Below are 18,570 nucleotides of genomic sequence, written 5' to 3' on the forward strand. Positions count from 1 at the left end.
TTAAGATTATCTGAACGAGAAACACTTGTCTTTTGTTTATGTAATTTATACATGTTTCTAGCCTTTTTATATAGGTTAGACCTTTGGTTTTCCGGTTGAATGGTTTTACACTTGTAATTTTTGGGACCCTTTATAGCTTGTTGTTCAAACTCTGTGTTGAAGGCTGTACCATGACCATTAATGGTTTACTTTTTTAAATTTTTATTTGGATAGAGAGTTGTCTCTTTGGCACTCATACAACATCTTCCTATGTCTATAAAGGAGAACATGAGAAATAAACGGCAAAACACAAACATGTGAAATAAAAAGGCCAAAAAGGTTGAGGGAAAATAACCCTTTACCACCCTCATGAAACAATATTTGAAACAGAAGTCAGCTTAATTACATACTTGAATAGGAGGTAAGTCTGGTAGAGAATTCATGCTGTCTGCTGTCATGTCTGTTTCTGTATCAATAGGGACTTGAGGTTGAACAACTACATCCTGTAAGAATTAAAGATTTTCAATATTTTGTTATTTATAATAAGAGGTATATATTAAGAAAAATGACAGGATCATACCAAACATGACAATCAATGTGGTTATTACATGAACTTATAAACTAATTAAGTGTTTGATAAAGTGGTAAAATGGAAACAGCAGATTAATATTGGCAAAAGACTATTTTTGTCAGCTTAAGTTTTCTACTTGTCCAAATAAAAATGAAAATAGATATCATTGTGATGTGAGTTCATTTGCAGACAAGATTTATGAAAAAGGTCATTTGTTCAGAATATCATAATTTAACATTTAAGGAATAACAGAACTGTAGTTGGAGAGTTGCCACTGTCAATTGTAGATTTGATGGTCACAAAGGCAGTTTTACTTGTGAAGTGTAGAAATTGAACATTTGTTGATTCAAACAATTCAAAATGGTGGTTCCCTCCGTAGTTAAATAAAAGTTATATTGAACAAGGGTTGAATAATGTTGAAATAAGATGTTGAATTCCAATTTTCATTACAGCTGTGTTAGAGTTTATAATTTTAAAAGTTTGATTGTTATAATATTTCTGTATCTAAAATGATGTATTTACACCATACCTTTAAAATAGCAAATAATTTATGATTTTTTTTTTTAATTTATAATTAAAACCACAGCAGTTCATTTTTATGCTAATTATAAGTCAGGTTAAATCCAACTAACAGAAAAAAATTAAAGGAATGATTTTGAAGATAAACAAAAGCAGACAGATTCTAGAAAAATATGTCAATCAAGGGCACTTAAACCAGATTAATTTATCTCATTCTTCTGAAAAATTCTGCCTTTATAATATGGGTACCCAGTATTGAGAAAAATAATTAATATTGAAAAAATACAAACCAGAATCTTAATAATGACGGTTCCTTGGTACTTCTGTTCTTTATAAAATGGTGGGTTGAAGGGAGCTGCTGCTAACTCTCTTTGCTGACTAACAGTGAAGATTTCAAAGTCTTTGTTGGCTAGTCTTGTGTACAGGCTGCGGATCTTCTCTTTGAAGTCCCCTTGGCTTAAATCTAGTTGAATTGGCATGCTCTTTCCTTTGAAGTCTTCATAATGGGTTAAGGGGTACCCTATAAAACATAATCTTAAGTTACAATCAATTATAATATGACGAGCTATTATTGTCAACCAGTATAATCACAACATATCTACTTTTAGAAAAATTACAGTAATGCACAAAATTGACTGTTCTTGTTACAACCAACTTATTTATTAACTGCCAGATATTCTCAATTTTCGACATAAAAACCCCCAGTTTATGTAGACCAAGATTCAGATACAAGATAATTAACGAATGTAAATAAGGAGCATTTTAAAGCTTCTTATGCTTCAGAACGAATTAAATAACATTTGAAGAAAATATATAAGCGAAAAAGGATTAAAAAATAATAATCATTGAATGATATAAATATTACTTATAATATCAAAATTGGGTAAAATTGAACAGCAAAACAGTATTGTATGTATTGAGCTTTCACAGATAACAAAATTACTGAATTTGTCCTATTGGAAACAAAATAATTCATCATGGCAGCTGTAGATTTGTTTTCATTTAATACTTGTTGGGCCTTTATATTTGTATTTTACCACTCCTTTCCGCATTGGGTAAAATAAACAAATTAAATCTTCAATTAAGGTGAAAGTTGAAGATTATCTTTGGTTAAGTTGTGCAGTTTAGTCCTTAATTTAATCTGCTTTTTTAGTTCCTTTATTTATAAAATATAAATTTATATAGCTTATTATTTTGTAACAAATTCTAGTAATTTAGTATAAAACAATTTCTGACATATTTTTTATTCTTGTCAAATGGTAACAAATGTCAGTATACGTACCATAACCAATACTCTGGTGTCTTTGGATCACTGGGTCTTTTCTTGATAGTTTAGGTAGGTCACAACCATCTGGTAGCATGTAGAACTTCATCCTTACAATCTTGGCTTTAGGTCCTGGTTTCTGTTTTGTCTTTTGTCTTTTGTGTGGTCTTGTATAATCTCTAAGTGTGTGCACACTAGCAAGAGCTGCCTGCAGTCTGTCTTGAATGACTATTTGTGGTATTGTATCTTGGAAGTCATCATCTGAGTATTGAACTAAAAAAAAGAAAGACATCATTTAATTTACTATTACAAGTACTTAGTATATATTGAATACAATTGATATACTGCCTCAGCACAAAATGACTATATCGCTTGAGAACTAATTAAAATATTTGTTACAATTCTGCATGTGCTATGGCATAAATGCTATATAATAACTATATATATATATATGATCAAGATGTCTACACATTTTGTTGACACTTCAAAAAAGAAAGATGTTAAATGCAAAGTACGTCGAGTTGGAGATTAAAACAAACTAGCAGCTCTAAAGAGCCTGCATGTGTCGCTAAGTTTGGTCTATGTGCATATTAAACAAAGGATGGATTCATGACAATTTTTAATTAATCAGTTGGTAGTAAAAGTGAATATACATTGTATATTGTATATAACAAAGATTTAAGTTGATTTTGGACAAAGAAAGATAACTCCAATTAAAAAAAAAAATTGCTATTTCACAATATTGTGCAATTAGATATTTCTTGCCATTGCGCAATACTGTGCAATTGAAAAGACTTGCTATTGCACAATACTTAATATAATAATTTTAGATCCTGATTTGGACCAACTTGAAAACTGGGCCCATAATAAAAAATCTAAGTACATTTTTGGATTCAGCATATCAAAGAACCCCAAGATTTCAATTTTTGTTAAAATCAGACTAAGTTTAATTTTGGACCCTTTGGACTTTAGTGTAGACCAATTTGAAAACAGGACCAAAAATGAAGAATCTACATACACAGTTAGATTTGGTATATCAAAGAACCCCATTTATTCAATTTTTGATGAAATCAAACAAAGTTTAATTTTGGACCCTCATTTGGACCAACTTGAAAACTAGGCCAATAATTAAAAATCTAAGTACATTTTTAAATTCAGCATATCAAAGAACCCCAAAGATTCAATTTTTGTTAAAATCAAACTAAGTTTAATTTTGGACCCTTTGGACCTTAATGTAGACCAATTTGAAAACGGGACCAAAAATTAAGAATATACATACATAGTTAGAATCGGCATATCAAAGAACCCCAATTATTCAATTTTTGATGAAATCACACAAAGTTCAATTTTGGACCCTTTGGGCCCCTTATTCCTAAACTGTTGGGACCAAAACTACCAAAATCAAACCCAACCTTCCTTTTATGGTCATAAACCTTGTGTTTAAATTTCATAGATTTCTATTTACTTATACTAACGTTATGGTGCGAAAACCAAGAAAAATGCTTATTTGGGTCCCTTTTTGGCCCCTAATTCCTAAACTGTTGGGACCTAAACTCCCAAAATCAATCCCAACCGTTCTTTTGTGGTCATTAACCTTGTGTTAAAATTTCATAGATTTCCATTCACTTTTACTAAAGTTAGAGTGCGAAAACTAAATGTATTCGGACGACGACGACAAAGATGACGACGACGACGACGCCAAAGTGATAGCAATATACGACGAAATTTTTTTCAAATTTTGCGGTCGTATAAAAATCTAAGTACATGTTTAGATCAGCATAAGAATTTAATTTTTGTTAAAATCAAACTTAGTTTAATTTTGGACCCTTTGGACCTTAATGTAGACCAATTATGAACGAGACCAAAAATTAAGAATCTACATACACAGTTAGATTTGGCATATCAAAGAACCCTAATTATTCAATTTTTGATGAAATCATACAAAGTTTAATTTTGGACTGTGATTTGGACCAACTTAAAAACTTGGTCAATAATAAAAAAATCTAAGTTCATTTTTAGATTCAGCATATCAAAGAACCCCAAGGATTCAATTTTTGTTAAAATCAAACTAAGTTTAATTTTAGAGCCTTTGGACCTTAATGTAGACCAATTTGAAAACAGGACCAAAAATTAAGAATCTACATACACAGTTAGATTTGGCATATCAAAGAACCCCAATTATGATGAAATCAAACAAAGTTTAGTTTTTGACCCTTTGGGCCTCTTATTCCCAAACTGTTGGGACCAAAACTCCCAAAATCAATCCCAACCTTCCTTTTATGGTCATAAACCTGGTGACTAAATTTCAAAGATTTCTATTTACTTATACTAAATTAAGTTATGGTGCGAAAACCAAGAAAAATGCTTACTTGGGCCCCTTTTTGGCCCCTAAATCCTAAAATGTTTGGATCTCAACTCCCAAAATCAATCCCAACCTTCCTTTTGTGTTCATAAACATCGTGTTTAAATTTCATTGATTTCTATTCTCTTATACTAAAGAAATTGTGCAAAACCCAAGAATAATGCTTATTTGGGCCCTTTTTTGGCCCCTAATTCCTAAACAGTTAAAACCAAAACTCCCAAAATCAATCCCAACCTGCTTTTTGTGGTCATAAACATTGTGTCAAAATTTCATAGATTTCTATTTACTTTAACTAAAGTTATAGTGCGAAAACCAAGAAAATGCTTATTTGGGCCCTTTTGGGCCCCTAATTCCTAAACTGTTGGGACCAAAACTTACAAAATCAATCCCAACCTTCCTTTTATGGTCAAAAACCTTGCTTCAAAATTTCATAGATTTCTATTTACTTAAACTAAAGTTATAGTGCGAAAACCAAAAGTATTCGGACGACGATGACGACGACGACGCCAACGTAATACATGTACCAATATACGACCAAAAAATTAAAATTTTTGCGTTCATATAAAAAGGACATTTAGTAAAATGAATGCTTCTTTCGAAGGCAGATTGTGAGCATAAATGAACGGTGACCCCATTTTTTTATTTCATTTTTCTATTAAGTATAAGATAAAGTTGCGAAATCCTATATTGAATAAAAAAATGATTTATACCAGCAACCCTCATGACAGGCAATATTCCTCTTGGTCATGTTAATTTATTTGTAGATCTTACTTTTCTGAACATTATTGCTGTTTACAGTTTATCTCTATCTATAATAATATTCAAGATTATAACCAAAATCTGCAAAATTTCCTTAAAATTAAAAATCAGGGGCAGTAACCCAACAACCGGTAGTCTGTTTCATTTGAGATGTTCAGGGCAGATAGAAATTGACCTGATAAACAAATTGACTTTGTCAGATTTGCCATAAATGATTTGGTTTCAAAGATAAAAACAAAAATCTATATTTTACCAACTATGTTCTATTTTTAGCTATTGCAGCCATCTTGGATGGTTGGCCAGGGCAATGAACACATATTTTATTATACTAGATTTTTTAATGTGCATATTGTTATGCGTTTAATGACTTTTCTACACTGGCTAGAGGTATAAGGGACGGTTGAGATCTCACAAACATGTTTACCTCGCCTCATTATGCACCTGTCCCAAGTCAGGAGCCTCTGGCCTTTGATACAGGGTTGGCAAAGTATTACCCGCCTGGGAATTCACGGGTGGGAAAACACGGGTTTTCCCGGGCTGGGCAATACTCTCAGAAATGGGAATACTGGGCATTACTGGGCAATATGATTTTTTTAGCTTATTTTATCACAAAATAGTAAAATCTTGGTGTAGTTTCATAGTATTACAGCTAAATATATACTTTTATACAGATAACCATTGACAGTCATTTCTAAAATAAAGAAAAATTCAATTTCATTCCTTTCTATGTAGACAGAATACAAGATTTGCACATTTAAGGAAACCTTGTTAATTCACCAAGCATTGTTTCAATATTAATCCATACTTTGAAAGGAAAAAAACATTGCAATATATTAGTGCATTGTAAATTTCAAATGTTTTACATTCATATTGCTAAATAAACAACCTATGGGGTCATGCCATTAACACTTATAGAATTGTAAGGCCTGATTATTGTTACATAAACAAATCAGCATTCTAATCTGAATAATTACTTGCTTAGGGACATTACATATAGACATTATTTAAATATAATTTTTCTTACATGTAAGTGTTAATCCTTAAAAGGAGTTATATTTATTTAAAAAAAACAATTTTTGCTTTATATTTACAGTTTTACCAATCCAGACAAACAAATAAGGTTATTTATATATCTTGATTGTATAACATTTGTGTTTGATCACTGAATTCTCTATAAAATTCTGACCAGTATTTCATATTACCCTGTATTGCCCAGTATTACCCACTAAAACCCAGTAAAACCCGGGTGTTCCCAGTATTTCCCACTGGGCTGGGCAATACTCATAAAACCCGGGTTTTTGCCAACCCTGCTTTGATAGTCTTGTATTATTTTAATTTAAGTTTCTTGTGTACAATTTGGAAATTTGTATGGCATTCATTACCACTGAACTAGTATATATTTGTTTAGGGGCCAGCTGAAGGATGCCTCTGGGTGTGGGAATTTATTGCTACATTGAAGATCTGTTGGTGACCTTCTGCTGTTGTTTTTTCTATGGTCGGGGATGTTGTCTCTTTGACACATTCCCCATTTCCATTCTCAATTTTAGATACAACAATGATGATTATGGCCAAGTTTGGTTAAATTTGGGCCATTAGTTTCATGCGAAGATTGTGCAAGTTGAAGACAACAGACGTTGGGCCAATAAGTGCGATAATAAAAAGGAATGACGATTTGAAACACACAAGACATATATTTTCATGACTATATTTTTACTGCAATGAAATATAGGATTAATTTAATTTCATATTGAAAGGAATATTTTTTTAACCCATTTACATATTTTCAACCACATGTGTCACCTACTATGTTCTGTGAGGTATATACTATTTTGTCATGGGTATTGAACTGTAATTCTGTAAATATAGAGAGCGTAATTTTCCAAAGAAACTCCATATGTGGCAAAATGTTTAACACTTTTACCATGAAGTTAGTTATAAATGAGAAAATATATATATCCCAGAAACCAAAGTTAATATGCACTACTATTTTATTCAAAGGTGAAAATATAGGAATTTGCAAAATATTTTCAACGTTTATTTGCCCTGTCATAACTTCTAAGACTTTTAACTTATTCTAAAATTCTATAGTACCCCTACGTAAACTTTTGGAACTCCTGTATAAGAAAAAAAACTTTAGGCACTACCAAGTTTTTGTGTACTGATAACATTCTCAAGATATGTCTTTATGAGAAGAAATACAAGGATCATATCTGGGAACCAGTACATTAACAAATTTACATATCTACGAATATCATATACCTCCAAAAGCAGCTGAACTTACAAAGTGCAACCTCAAAGATTAATATTGGAACTAAAAATCTGTGAAGTTTCTTTCTTTAAGTTAGAATTTAAAGAAATAATGCAACTAATATTCTCCCAAATTAAAAGTCAACAAGTAAGCCTTTGAAATATTAAATTCAGTAAAGAACTGTACAAGAGAATACAATATACCGGTACTCTGCCTTTTTCAACATTTTCAATAAGGTCAATATTTACTTAAATTTCCGAATATTCCTAACACCTCTGAATTCAGTTTGTGAATTTGTCACAGCATAGGATTAATTCTGACACAGAATGAATGTGTTTTAAGAACCTATTTTTTTTAATTGGACATTAACCTTTTAAGTTCAAAGACATATGGTTAGATTCAGCATATCAAAGAACCCCATGCAAGAATTTAATTGTTGATGAAATCAAATAAAGTTCAATGAGTAAAGTATAATTTTTGGCACTTTTGACCTCAATGTGATAACGAATCACAAAAATTAAAAATCTACACACATGGTTTGATTCAGCATGTCATTGAAATCCATATATTTTTGTTGAAATCAAACAAAGTTAAATATATTTTGGACCCATATATGGACCAACTTAAAAGCTTGGCCTATAACGAAAAATCTTAATACATGTTTAGAATCAGCATATGAAAGAACCTGCAAAAGTTCCAGAAAAAAACCCACTGAAATTGGTCAAGAAATAAGCAATTTATACAAAGTATTAGAAAAGAATTGATTTGACACCTTATTCCTCAACTGTTGGGGCCATAATCCCCAAAATCAAACGAAAACCTCCCTTTTTAGGTATCATAAAGATCCATACACTTACACACAAGTGATGGTCTGGAAACTAGAAAAATGCTTATTTATACCTTTTTAAGCCCTAAATTCTTCAACTGTTTAGTTAAGTTTAAACAATATTTATTAATAAACAATTTCAAGACAAATATTACAATGTTACATAATGTTGTTGTCAATCTAGTGGCTATAATGTTACATAAAGTACAAAGTCTTCAACTGTTTGGAACATAAGCCCCAATATCAAACTTTCTTCGTAGTTTCAAACCTTGTATTTTAAAAAATTTCATAGAGATCCACATCTTAAACTAAAGTTATTGTACTAAAAGTAAGTGTCTTCGGACAACACGGACATTGATGGCAATGTGATACCAATATATGACCGTAATAAATATAAAATTTAGATTATTTGATCTGTCTGATTTACTGCAGATTATAACCAGATGCTCTGCAGGGTGCAGCTTTATATGACTGCAGAGGTAAAACCCGGAACAGTTAGGGCAAGTATGGACACAACATTTATCAGCTTGATGCAGCTTGATGCAGCTCTGAATTTGGAATGTGATTAAATAGTTGACACAACATAATTTCTGACACAGAATGAACGTGGTCTAAGAACTTAAGCTTAACTTAAAAAAATTAAATTAGACATTTACCTATTATGGGTCCAATATCCAAAATCTAAATACATAATTAGATTCAGCATATCATAGAACCCCAAAATTCAATTTTTGATGAAATCAGATAATGTTCAAATTTAGACCCTTTAGACCTCAATGTTGACCAATTTGATAAGGGGGCCAAAATATTAAAAATCTAAATACATGATTAGATTCAGCATATTAAAGAACCCCATATATACCATTTTTGTTAAAATCAAACAAGTTTTATTTTGGACCCTTTGGGCCCTTTATTCCTAAACTGTTGGGACCAAAACTCCCAAAATCAAAACAACCTTCCTTTTATAGTCATTAACCTTTTGTTTGTGATTATAAAAACTTAAATCTTTTTCTGATTTTGTTTTAACCATCAAAGCGTGTATTGTTTTGCATGATTTCAGGTGCTCATATTTGGTATGTCAACATACCCTGTTCAGGTATACCATTATTTGTGTAATAATTAGCACCCAAAGAGTTTAAAAAGTCCATTACTCTGGAAGGGACAATAAAAGTGACACAACTCAAATTTGTACTTGATCTGTGATTTATGTTAAACAGTATTGTATTTAAGTTTCATAACATTTGGTGGAGACAAACTGAAGATAGAAAATGCAAATGAAAATTTACCAATTTTTTCATTTATAATGGGACATTACTAGAAAAGTAACAACACAAAATTTCAAATTTGATCTGTTGTTTGTGGAAATAAGCACTGCATATAAGTATCATACCATGTGGTATGGGCAAATTAAAGTTAGAGAAAAGAAAAAAAGACATTCACCAATTTTTCATAACTCTAGAACCTTTAAGGTGGTATGGGTGTCTTCCTTCATCTTGGATTGTTAAAAACAGAGAACCAAAGGTCCAGCTTTTCTATCAAGTTAGCAAAATTTGATGCAGAAATGCAGATATTTTATGTGAATTTTCATTTAAAAGAACCAATTTATAAGAATATAACTTATTAATATTGATATATTTGCAAATAATAAATATTTTTGGTTGTTTGAAAGAAAGAAAAAATGGGCATTTTAAGGGGAGGTAACTCTAAAACAGTGCATTTTCTGAAGGATTCTACATGGAATTTTCCTATTTTGTATTTTAGCCGGAAAAAACGTACGGTGACCCTATCTTTTCTTTTGATATTCTCAAAGCATTGTATGAAAGCTATCTTTTCCTTAAGTATTTAACAATTCTATCATTTTGTTTAGTTTCTAATCACAAAATTGTGTTTTTTCCTGTATAATCCATACAAAATGTTTCATTTTGTCACGCCCTGTAGCTTGAGAAAATGCACGGTGACCTATCATTTTTATTACATTTTTCAACATATATCAATAGATACTACATTTTGGTAAAGTATGAACAAATTCTATCATTTTTATTTTAGACTCCCATACCACCTTAAAGTCATAATAAACGAGTGACCGGTGAAAAATAATGTTATTCCAATTCTTGAACAAATGCATAGAACTATCTAAAACCTAGTCTTCTATGCACAATTTTCTTAGAATCAATGGGCTTTTTTTTGGGGGGGGGGGGGGTGGGGGGTAGGTACTTTTTTCATTAAAGAAATGGCAATTTTATTGCTTTCGTTGGGACCAATTTTGAAAAAATAATGTGAATATTTGGTATTGTTCATATCTGTTAACTATATTTGTTCAGCATCTACCTTGTTTAAAAAAATTCAAACCACAAAAAAGAAAAATATTTGCTAATTTAGCATGTTAAGTCTTATTAAATTTGAAATATTCTTTACCTTGATATGCTGAAAAATCGAATAAATGGTCCATTTTAAATGAATTATGAAATCTAGATTGTAGCATGATAAAAGATATTAAAACACTTTTAGAGCTGTTTGTTAAAATATCAAGAATCAATACATTCTGTTGAGTTATAATTTTGTATCAATTTTTATTGATATTTCTGCCATTTTCTGAGTTATCTCCCATTGCAATGCAAATCTCTATTGGAATTTAAAAAAAAAGATTTTTTAGTCTGCCTCAAGTTCAATTAGGTTGAACCTGGGAACAGTATATCTGTTAATATATATGTTCCTGGTTGAACTAATATTTTCTATATTATATATGATATAATGCTAAAGATTGAAACTTAAATATCTTCTGTTGCAATTTCTACATGGTTAGGGTAAAATTTATGCTATATATATTGCCTGGACTATCTTTGTACATACATAAGTACATGGGTACACTTAATGTTCCCTCTGATACAATGGGGCCTTTAAAAAGATTGATGATGTAAATAATAAATGGTGAATGTGTCCCTGGGACACAGATAATGCCCCCAATGGCACTTAATATAAAGTTATATAGGGACATAATTAAAGAACGTGAAATAGAAGCTATCCAGTTTGTGCTTGATCTGAGTTTTGTGGAAATAATAATTATCTAAGTCTCATTTAACAGTTGGTTGAGGCAACTGAAGTAAGAGAACAGACACAAGTTATTGTTCTGTACATTATGGTTATATACATAGTGTAAAAGTTGCATAGCATTTGGTTGAGGCCAACTAAGTAAGGAAGAGAATTGGAACTTTAGGATGTATATACAGACAGAAGTGCAGACAGACAAGGATAAACCTTTAATTAATGCCCCTCTGCAATGAAGACCCTACAAATACATTCTATAATGACAGATGCACAATTAAAGGGTGGGGAGGGGGCAGGTTCCAACCAGACCCAGACCCCCTGGTCCCCCTGGATCAGTCTATGTGATGACTATTTTTTTTTTTAAATTAAGTTTTATTTTTGTTAATAAATATGAATATTTTGAAAAAATAATGCTGTATATGCAGTTCTGGGGCGGATTCAGCAATCCCAACCCAGGACAAAAGGAGGGGGGCAGGGTCCAACTATATGTCCCCAGCAAATATATTGATTATCCTTAATAAAGGGGGGTTTCCAACCCTGGAACCCTCCCCCTGGATTTGCCACTGCAATTTCAATTTAATGACTAATAAATAAAAAATTGTGTTTGTGAGAAAGGCCTATTTTGATGGGGTTGTAAAATATTTTGTATTACTGAATCGAAGATTTTCTTTTATAAATACTAACATTTATGATTAAAGCCATAAACCAACAAAGATTTTTATTCAAGATAAGTAATATTTTATTCATACTTTGGGAAGCTAACCTAGATCATTACTTAAGCTTTAAAAATCATGTCAAAATAGTTAAAATTCATATCTGAAAACCCAATAATGAGTATAGTCAAATTTGGTTAAAAATGGCTCATAAGTTGAACTAATTTAAAAAAAACGTATTCATGATGGATAACAGACAAGCTCATACAGCAAATGAAAGCAAAAGCTGACATATATTTAAGTAGGTACCACATGATTGGTTGCTCAATTGATGACTTTAATTAATGCAATGCATATATCTATATGATAACTGCTATTATTGCATAGCAATATAATATTTCCCAAAGAAAGTATAACCATCATCTAGTGAGTGCAATAAATTTCAAAATTCATGACGTCATCAACACCAAAATCTTGGTTTAAACCAATTTTTACTTTTAAATATTATACTGCTATATATATATACAATAAAAGGGTTATTGCATGAATATTGGAGAATATTATTCCTCGTAGAACATATTTTGCAATTGCAAGTTCGAGCAATATAAAATTCTACTTGGCACAATATTCCCCAATATTCATGCAATAACCCTATAATACTGTTTTAATAAATATTAATAATCTATTTATCAAATTTTTAATACACAGTATGGCCTTTTATTTCAAATAAATTTGGAATAAGATATGAAATTGTAAGATAACTCTTATGGGCTTTGTTTTCAAGCTGACCTTATTTGTAAGGGAATATAAAACAAAATTTCATATATTTTAACAAGTTTTCAATAAAATTTGTACATTTTTATATTTTTAATGTAATTAATTTTTACCATATTAAAATTGAGGAAAAACATATATTCAAACATAGTTAACTATTTTAATTAAAGCCAAATTCAAAGTATCAATTTCAATCAGTAAGAATCAAATACCTTAGAAATGGTAAAAAAAAAAAGTACATAATATGTCACTATTGCTATTGTGAAGGATGTTACAGTACTGAAAAGCTAAAAATTTCAAGAATTTTTTTTTAGAACTTTTTTCTTAATATGATTTGGGTTTATATGACTGTCATGAATGTTATACTATATTACATGAAGAAGGGAAAATATTGATGGAAAACTTTATTATTTCTCCATTCAGTTGAAATTAACCAATGTTGGATGATTTTCCATTATCTTAAGTCTTAACCCCTTTTTTTGGCCTATTATCACGAGAGAAAAAAACCTGGGTATACCATGAAACTTTTGTTCTGATTCTTTCAGTGACATGTCAAGAGCTGGATCTTGAAGTTAAATATTAAGCTTCAATATATATAGGTCACTGTTAATATAAGAAAGTTTTATACCTTTTTTGGTCCATGCAAATTAAACATCCAGTCAATTTTGTAAATTTGATGTATTTCTTCTTTTTTTAAGAAAACAAGAACATAAAGTTACAACTTCACTGCTGTAAGATTAAAAAAACACACTTATTTAAGTCTTAAAAAAAAAAATATGCCATTTTTCATTATAACATGCATCATGTGTATAATACCTTGGCTTTGACTTGAAATGTTGAAAAAAAGTATTGATTTACTTACTGTTTTGCATCTTGAATCTTTGTTGATAATAATAATAATGACTAATATTAAAACATTGTCCTTTTATATTAAGGTGAAGCCATACTTGTGCCTTCCTGTGTATTGTTGACTATGACATTCTTGTATTGGGGGTGGGTTGAGGGATTATTTTTCAGGTATCTAAGACAATACAATTTTGATTAGAACAAAAGACTTGTCAATTTGTATATTGATATATCCAAAAGAGAGGAAAGGTTCAAGTGTCACAATTTGTCATGTGAAATCCATAGACAATTAGGTAAATAAATCTTGAAAAATGTTTACATAAACTATTTACCATTATTCATATAAAATGCATAAGAAATCAACAAAAATCATAAAAGGCTCAAATTTAAAGAAATATCAATATAGATCATGTACATGTTCTAAATTAACTATCTAATGAAAAAAAAACATAATTAAATAATCAAGGCTTATATCCACTTCTTTTCAACTTTTGTGTATAGTTGTCTCACTAGCACATGTAGCAATCATACTATACTTATACTAATTTTTATAAGGTACAAGTGTTTCAGAAAAAAGAAGTCAATATCATAAGAAAGAGTCTTTAAAATGTTCTATTCAATTAGTCAAAATATAGAAATGATATATAACGAGCAAAATAAAATATTTATATATATATATATATATATATTTATTTATATCTAAATTTGATTCCTTAATATAGTTTAGACAGAAAGTCACAAGACTAAAAGTCACGAACAATAAGTCATTGGACAAAAAGCCATAATTCAGTTATGAGATTATTTTTTCATTGAACAAAAACCCCCACTTTTTTCTTTAACTATGTATGAAGCAACTTTGTAATTAAAATGTATTCAATAAATATCTATAATAATCAAATATTTGTAAAGAAAACAAAATGTCAAAGTGGCTTGGTACTTAAATGTCTGTAATGTGCCAAGAAATATATATCCTTTGCATGATTGGAATATGAACAATTTCCTAACTTTAAAAATGACTATTTAAAAGTAATATAAAGAAAATATCACTTGGTGAAAAATTGGAAATTATATAAAAATAGCCTTAAATCCTTTAGTTTAATTCAACTTGTGAATTTAATTTATATGAGCATTTTGAAATGTAATGTTAACATGGTTAAGCTATTTCACATTTAAGTAGACATTAGTAACACAGCCTTTTTATATTCATTTTTTTAACAATTTTCATCCAATTTTGTAATCTTCAACAAGAAATCTGAAATAGAGAAAAATACAAATCTTTTATGAACCAATTCAATGGCTTGATTTAAATGCTTTAATTTTTTTAATTTTTTTTTTTGGGGGGGGGGGGCATCTTGTATTAATCTATTCAGATATTGGATCATAATTTTAGATTCATCTTCACTGACATGATCGAAGTCCAAAAGGTGCGAAATAAAAGTTTGTTTAATTTCATCAAAAACTGAATTATTGCATATTTCTTCAAATTAGGCCATATTAAGATAGGTTCAAAATTGAACATTGCTTTTGTGTTTTAAATTATAAAATGCATCATTTAAAATGTTTTACCACATTTATTTTGTGTCAGAAAGAAACCTATATTATGTCAAAAATTTAATAACAATGTAAATTCAGACAGTATCAAGCTAAATAAAATGTGTCAGAATTTGGCCAATTGGTTCAGGGTTAACCCACTGGGTTGTATCACCCTGTGCAAAGTTCAGCATTTTTTTGGTTAATCATTTTGGATATCATGTATTTATTTTCATTGTATTTGAACGACCTTCAACAGTTTATTGAAGAAAAAAATGTATGTGGTTTAAATTGTATTACTGATGAAATAGAGAATGAGTTTGATATCTACTTAAAACTGTTTGTGTTATTATACGCAGATGATACAGTGTTATTTTCGGATAATGCATCGGATCTACAGTTGCAATTAGATATATTCTTTGAATATTGCAGTACCTGGAAATTAAAAGTTAACACAAGTAGAACTAAGATTATAATTTTTTCTGGTGGTAGATTACCCCAAAATATTAACTTTATATATGACGGAAATGCATTGGAGATAGTCAATGAATTGACATATCTTGGGTTGAATTTTTCAAGAACAGGTAGCTTTATGAGTGCTAAGAAGATTTTAGTTAGAAAAGCAAATAAGGCAATGTATGAACTATTGAAAAAGGGGAGGTTGCACAACTTGTCAGTGAAATCACAATATGATCTTTTTGATTAAATTGTGAAGCCAATTCTCCTGTATGGGTGTGAGATTTGGGGTTTCAGTAATACTGATATTATAAAAAAAGTGCACCTAAAATTTTGTAAATTATTATTAAACCTTAAGAAGTCGACACCCAATTTTATGATTTATGGTGAACTTGGTATTTATCCCATGTCTTTATATATACAGCTGCGTATGGTCAATTTTTGGTCAAAAATGGTTAATGGGGATGATAACAGGATTGCTAAAATACTATACAAATACGTGTTCTTAAAAAATTCGGACAACCAATTTAGGTCAGATTGGTTGAAATGCATTAAAGATATATTAGATAAATGTGGATACAGCAATATATGGTTGTCACACGGAAATTTTAATTCTAAGTGGTTGGGTATAAGTTTAAAACAAAAGTTATTTGATCAGTTTCAACAGAAATGGAGAGCTGATATTGACTGTTCGCCAAAAGGTTTGGCCTACAAATTGTATAAACAAAATTTTGAATTTGAGGAATATCTGAAAGATAGAATAACATATTGTAGATTTCGTACGGGTAACCATAAGTTACCCATCAAAACTGGTAGATGGAATAAGATTGAGCGAAACCTTAGATATTGTAACTTATGTCATTGTAACGAGATTGGTGATGAATTTCATTACACTTTGCAGTGTAGTTCTTTGGCAAATTTTCGAGCACAATATTTGGATACTTTTTTCTTGCACAGATGTAACATACTAAAATTTGAAAAACTATTTCAGTTAAAAATTAAAAATAAGTTGAAAAAGCTGTGCAAATTTAACTTTTCAAGTGAGTCTTCCTGGTTAATCACCACTTTTTTTTACTATACTGTTTATCATGTATTATTTGATATTTTCATCTCATCTTGTCATGTGTGTTTGTGTTATGTTATATGACATTGTATCTTTATGGTGTTTAAGAAATAAAGAATCTTGAATCTTGAATCTTGTAAGATGAAGATATGCTGTAAAGAGCAATAATAAAGAGCAAAGCAAGATATGCAGATAAGTCAAAATAACCTTATTAATCAATCAAAATCTGATTGGTATAATTGTCCTTAACAGCCATTTTTTGCAATTTGTTGATAATTTTTGTAAACTACTTGAAAAGTCATCTACTCTTAATTCAACAACTGGACCTCAATAAACCAAACTTTGCCACAATCATCATGATCATAATTAGTGTAACTGATATTATTTGTTAAGATTTTAACCTTATTTTACATGATCATGATGATACCCAAAAAGAAATAACAAATTAGAGGTTTGATCCACTGAACATAGAAGATGCAAGTGCAGGTGGTGCATGTTTTTCGACAATAAAATATGTTTAAACTAAATTAAGTGGTACATCAGTGAACTATGGACACATTCTAGATTATTCCTGTGATGCCCATTTTTTCTTGTGATATTTTTTTAGAGCAATCTGTAACCCATTTTATTTTACACAGAATATTTTAATTTCTATTTGATATTGATATATATTTTTTTAGTAAATATTGCTACAATATTTCATACATCAAGGTACATAATGTTATTATTTCCAATATATATATCTGTCTAAAACACAATTTAATTCAATATATCATCAGTGGCAGATCCAGAAATTTTTATAAGTGGAAGCCCACTGATTGTATAAGAGGGCCCGTACCAGTCATGCTTCAGTGATTCCCTATATAAGCAACAAACTTTTTTCTCAGAAAGACCCCCCCCCCCCCCTAAATTCGCCTCTGTTCATTAAAGTCTCACCACATACAAAATAATTAAAACACTTAAATATCTTTATGCCATTCTTATTTAAAAGAATTATGAGAAACTTTTAAAATACATATATCTATACTAATTCATGTTACAAAATACTAACAAATAGTTAAAAATATGAATTACTGTATCTATCTACATGAACTATAACATGTATATAAGGCGAACAGACCTGGATTTGCATGGTCTAGAAAAACGACTATGTTCTCCTGCATTTTATTTATTTACAAAACTGTTTCATGCCTAACATGTCTAGTATGCTGATCAGTTTGTCCGTTTACTTAATTTTGGAAATCACTAGTATAAATTGCCAACATCGATTATTGAACTTCAAAACCCACTTCCCCAACACACAAACTCAATTTTATTATTTTAAGGCACATGCCATGCCTATGGATGATGGGTTCAAAAGGTAAATGCTGGTTATAGTTATTTCAGGAATACTGCTAGAGCCGGTCCCAGCTTGTCTGGCAAAACAGTCGTTGGACGTGAATCCGGGTTCGTAATCTCGGACTTAGAAATTATATCGCTTGATTCAGACCTATATATCTATAAAACTTACAAGATATAAGTATTACAAATAACAGTAAATATGTCCTTAAATAACATAAGGTTAGTAATAACAACTGTCACTCACCTTTAAAGTCATTGTATCATTTTTCAAAACCGTTTCTTCATCATCATGATCCTAAGTTTAAAAACGAAAGTAGAAAAAAGTTGACCGCCA

At 30.1% G+C, this 18,570-nt stretch overlaps 1 protein-coding gene across 1 annotated transcript in view; it reads right to left on the reverse strand.

Annotated features, from left to right (window-relative positions):
• LOC139492708 (uncharacterized) overlaps positions 1-18,570 on the reverse strand; it is a 35,701-nt gene extending 17,131 nt beyond the window's left edge. The window contains exons 1-4 of the mRNA XM_071280863.1: positions 18,481-18,570; positions 2,352-2,606; positions 1,360-1,589; positions 390-482 (exon numbers count right to left, since the gene is read on the reverse strand). Coding sequence (XP_071136964.1) covers positions 390-482; positions 1,360-1,589; positions 2,352-2,442 — 414 coding nt within the window. The 5' untranslated portion in view covers positions 2,443-2,606; positions 18,481-18,570. The remainder of the gene's footprint in view (positions 1-389; positions 483-1,359; positions 1,590-2,351; positions 2,607-18,480) is intronic.

The sequence above is a fragment of the Mytilus edulis genome, chromosome 1, assembly GCF_963676685.1.
Source record: "Mytilus edulis chromosome 1, xbMytEdul2.2, whole genome shotgun sequence".
NCBI lineage: Eukaryota > Metazoa > Mollusca > Bivalvia > Mytilida > Mytilidae > Mytilus > Mytilus edulis.